At 45.2% G+C, this 617-nt stretch overlaps 1 protein-coding gene across 1 annotated transcript; it reads right to left on the bottom strand.

Moving 5' to 3' along the window:
• On the bottom strand, positions 1-381 carry LOC124613741 (alpha-crystallin A chain-like). Its single transcript, XM_047142457.1, has one exon. The coding sequence runs from the start codon at positions 379-381 to the stop codon at positions 1-3; it is 381 nt and encodes a 126-aa protein (XP_046998413.1).
• Between the last annotated feature and the right edge of the window lie 236 nt (positions 382-617).

Genomic DNA, 617 nt, shown 5'->3' with positions numbered 1-617 from the left:
TTAATCATGTAGGTATGAGGGCAGGCACAGTGTGCAGTCATAATGGGATTGATATGGGGCTTCTGACACTGGATGCACTGTGTTGGGGTTGGGTTGTGGTAGCTTATCCTTGTCTTCCATCACTGCTGCCATAGTGGGTAGTGATGTCTGAGGAGTGGTAACATTGTAAAAGCCATCAGAAGATAGCCACAATGAGAGGGCTGCTGTATCAAAATTATTAGGCAGTATACAAGAACAGGTGATATAGCAGCTGATGAACCTGTTCTTGGTGTCAAGTTTAGGGTGTCTGCCTTTCAAGAAGTTGTCTATCAGTTCAATGCTCAGGTCATCAGGCTGGAAATTGTTGACATCAAGCTTTGCCATGAAGTCAGTGATGGGCATGGTATGCACGGTCACATTATCATGGAAACTGGAGGGAGTCAATGTGTCAGTGGTGGATGGGTCATCCTGAAGCATCCACACCACTTTCAAACAGTTCACTGACACTGTGGTGGGTTTTCTATTGGGAAGTATGTTGAAGATATATGCTTTGAGTTTTAGCACTTTGTGGGGGCTCCTATGCATAAGCTACAAAGTGGGCCAGATTTTATCACCTCAGAGAGAGTGACAGAGCAAGG

The sequence above is a fragment of the Schistocerca americana genome, chromosome 4, assembly GCF_021461395.2.
Source record: "Schistocerca americana isolate TAMUIC-IGC-003095 chromosome 4, iqSchAmer2.1, whole genome shotgun sequence".
Classification (NCBI taxonomy): Eukaryota; Metazoa; Arthropoda; class Insecta; order Orthoptera; family Acrididae; genus Schistocerca; species Schistocerca americana.
The sequence above is the reverse complement of the archived record's forward strand: the minus strand, read 5'-3'. Positions and strand labels throughout refer to the sequence as shown.

Excerpts from the sequence above, each read along its gene's own strand:
- LOC124613741 (XM_047142457.1), bottom strand. The coding sequence starts at position 381 with ATGCCCATCACTGACTTCATGGCAAAGCTTGATGTCAACAATTTCCAG.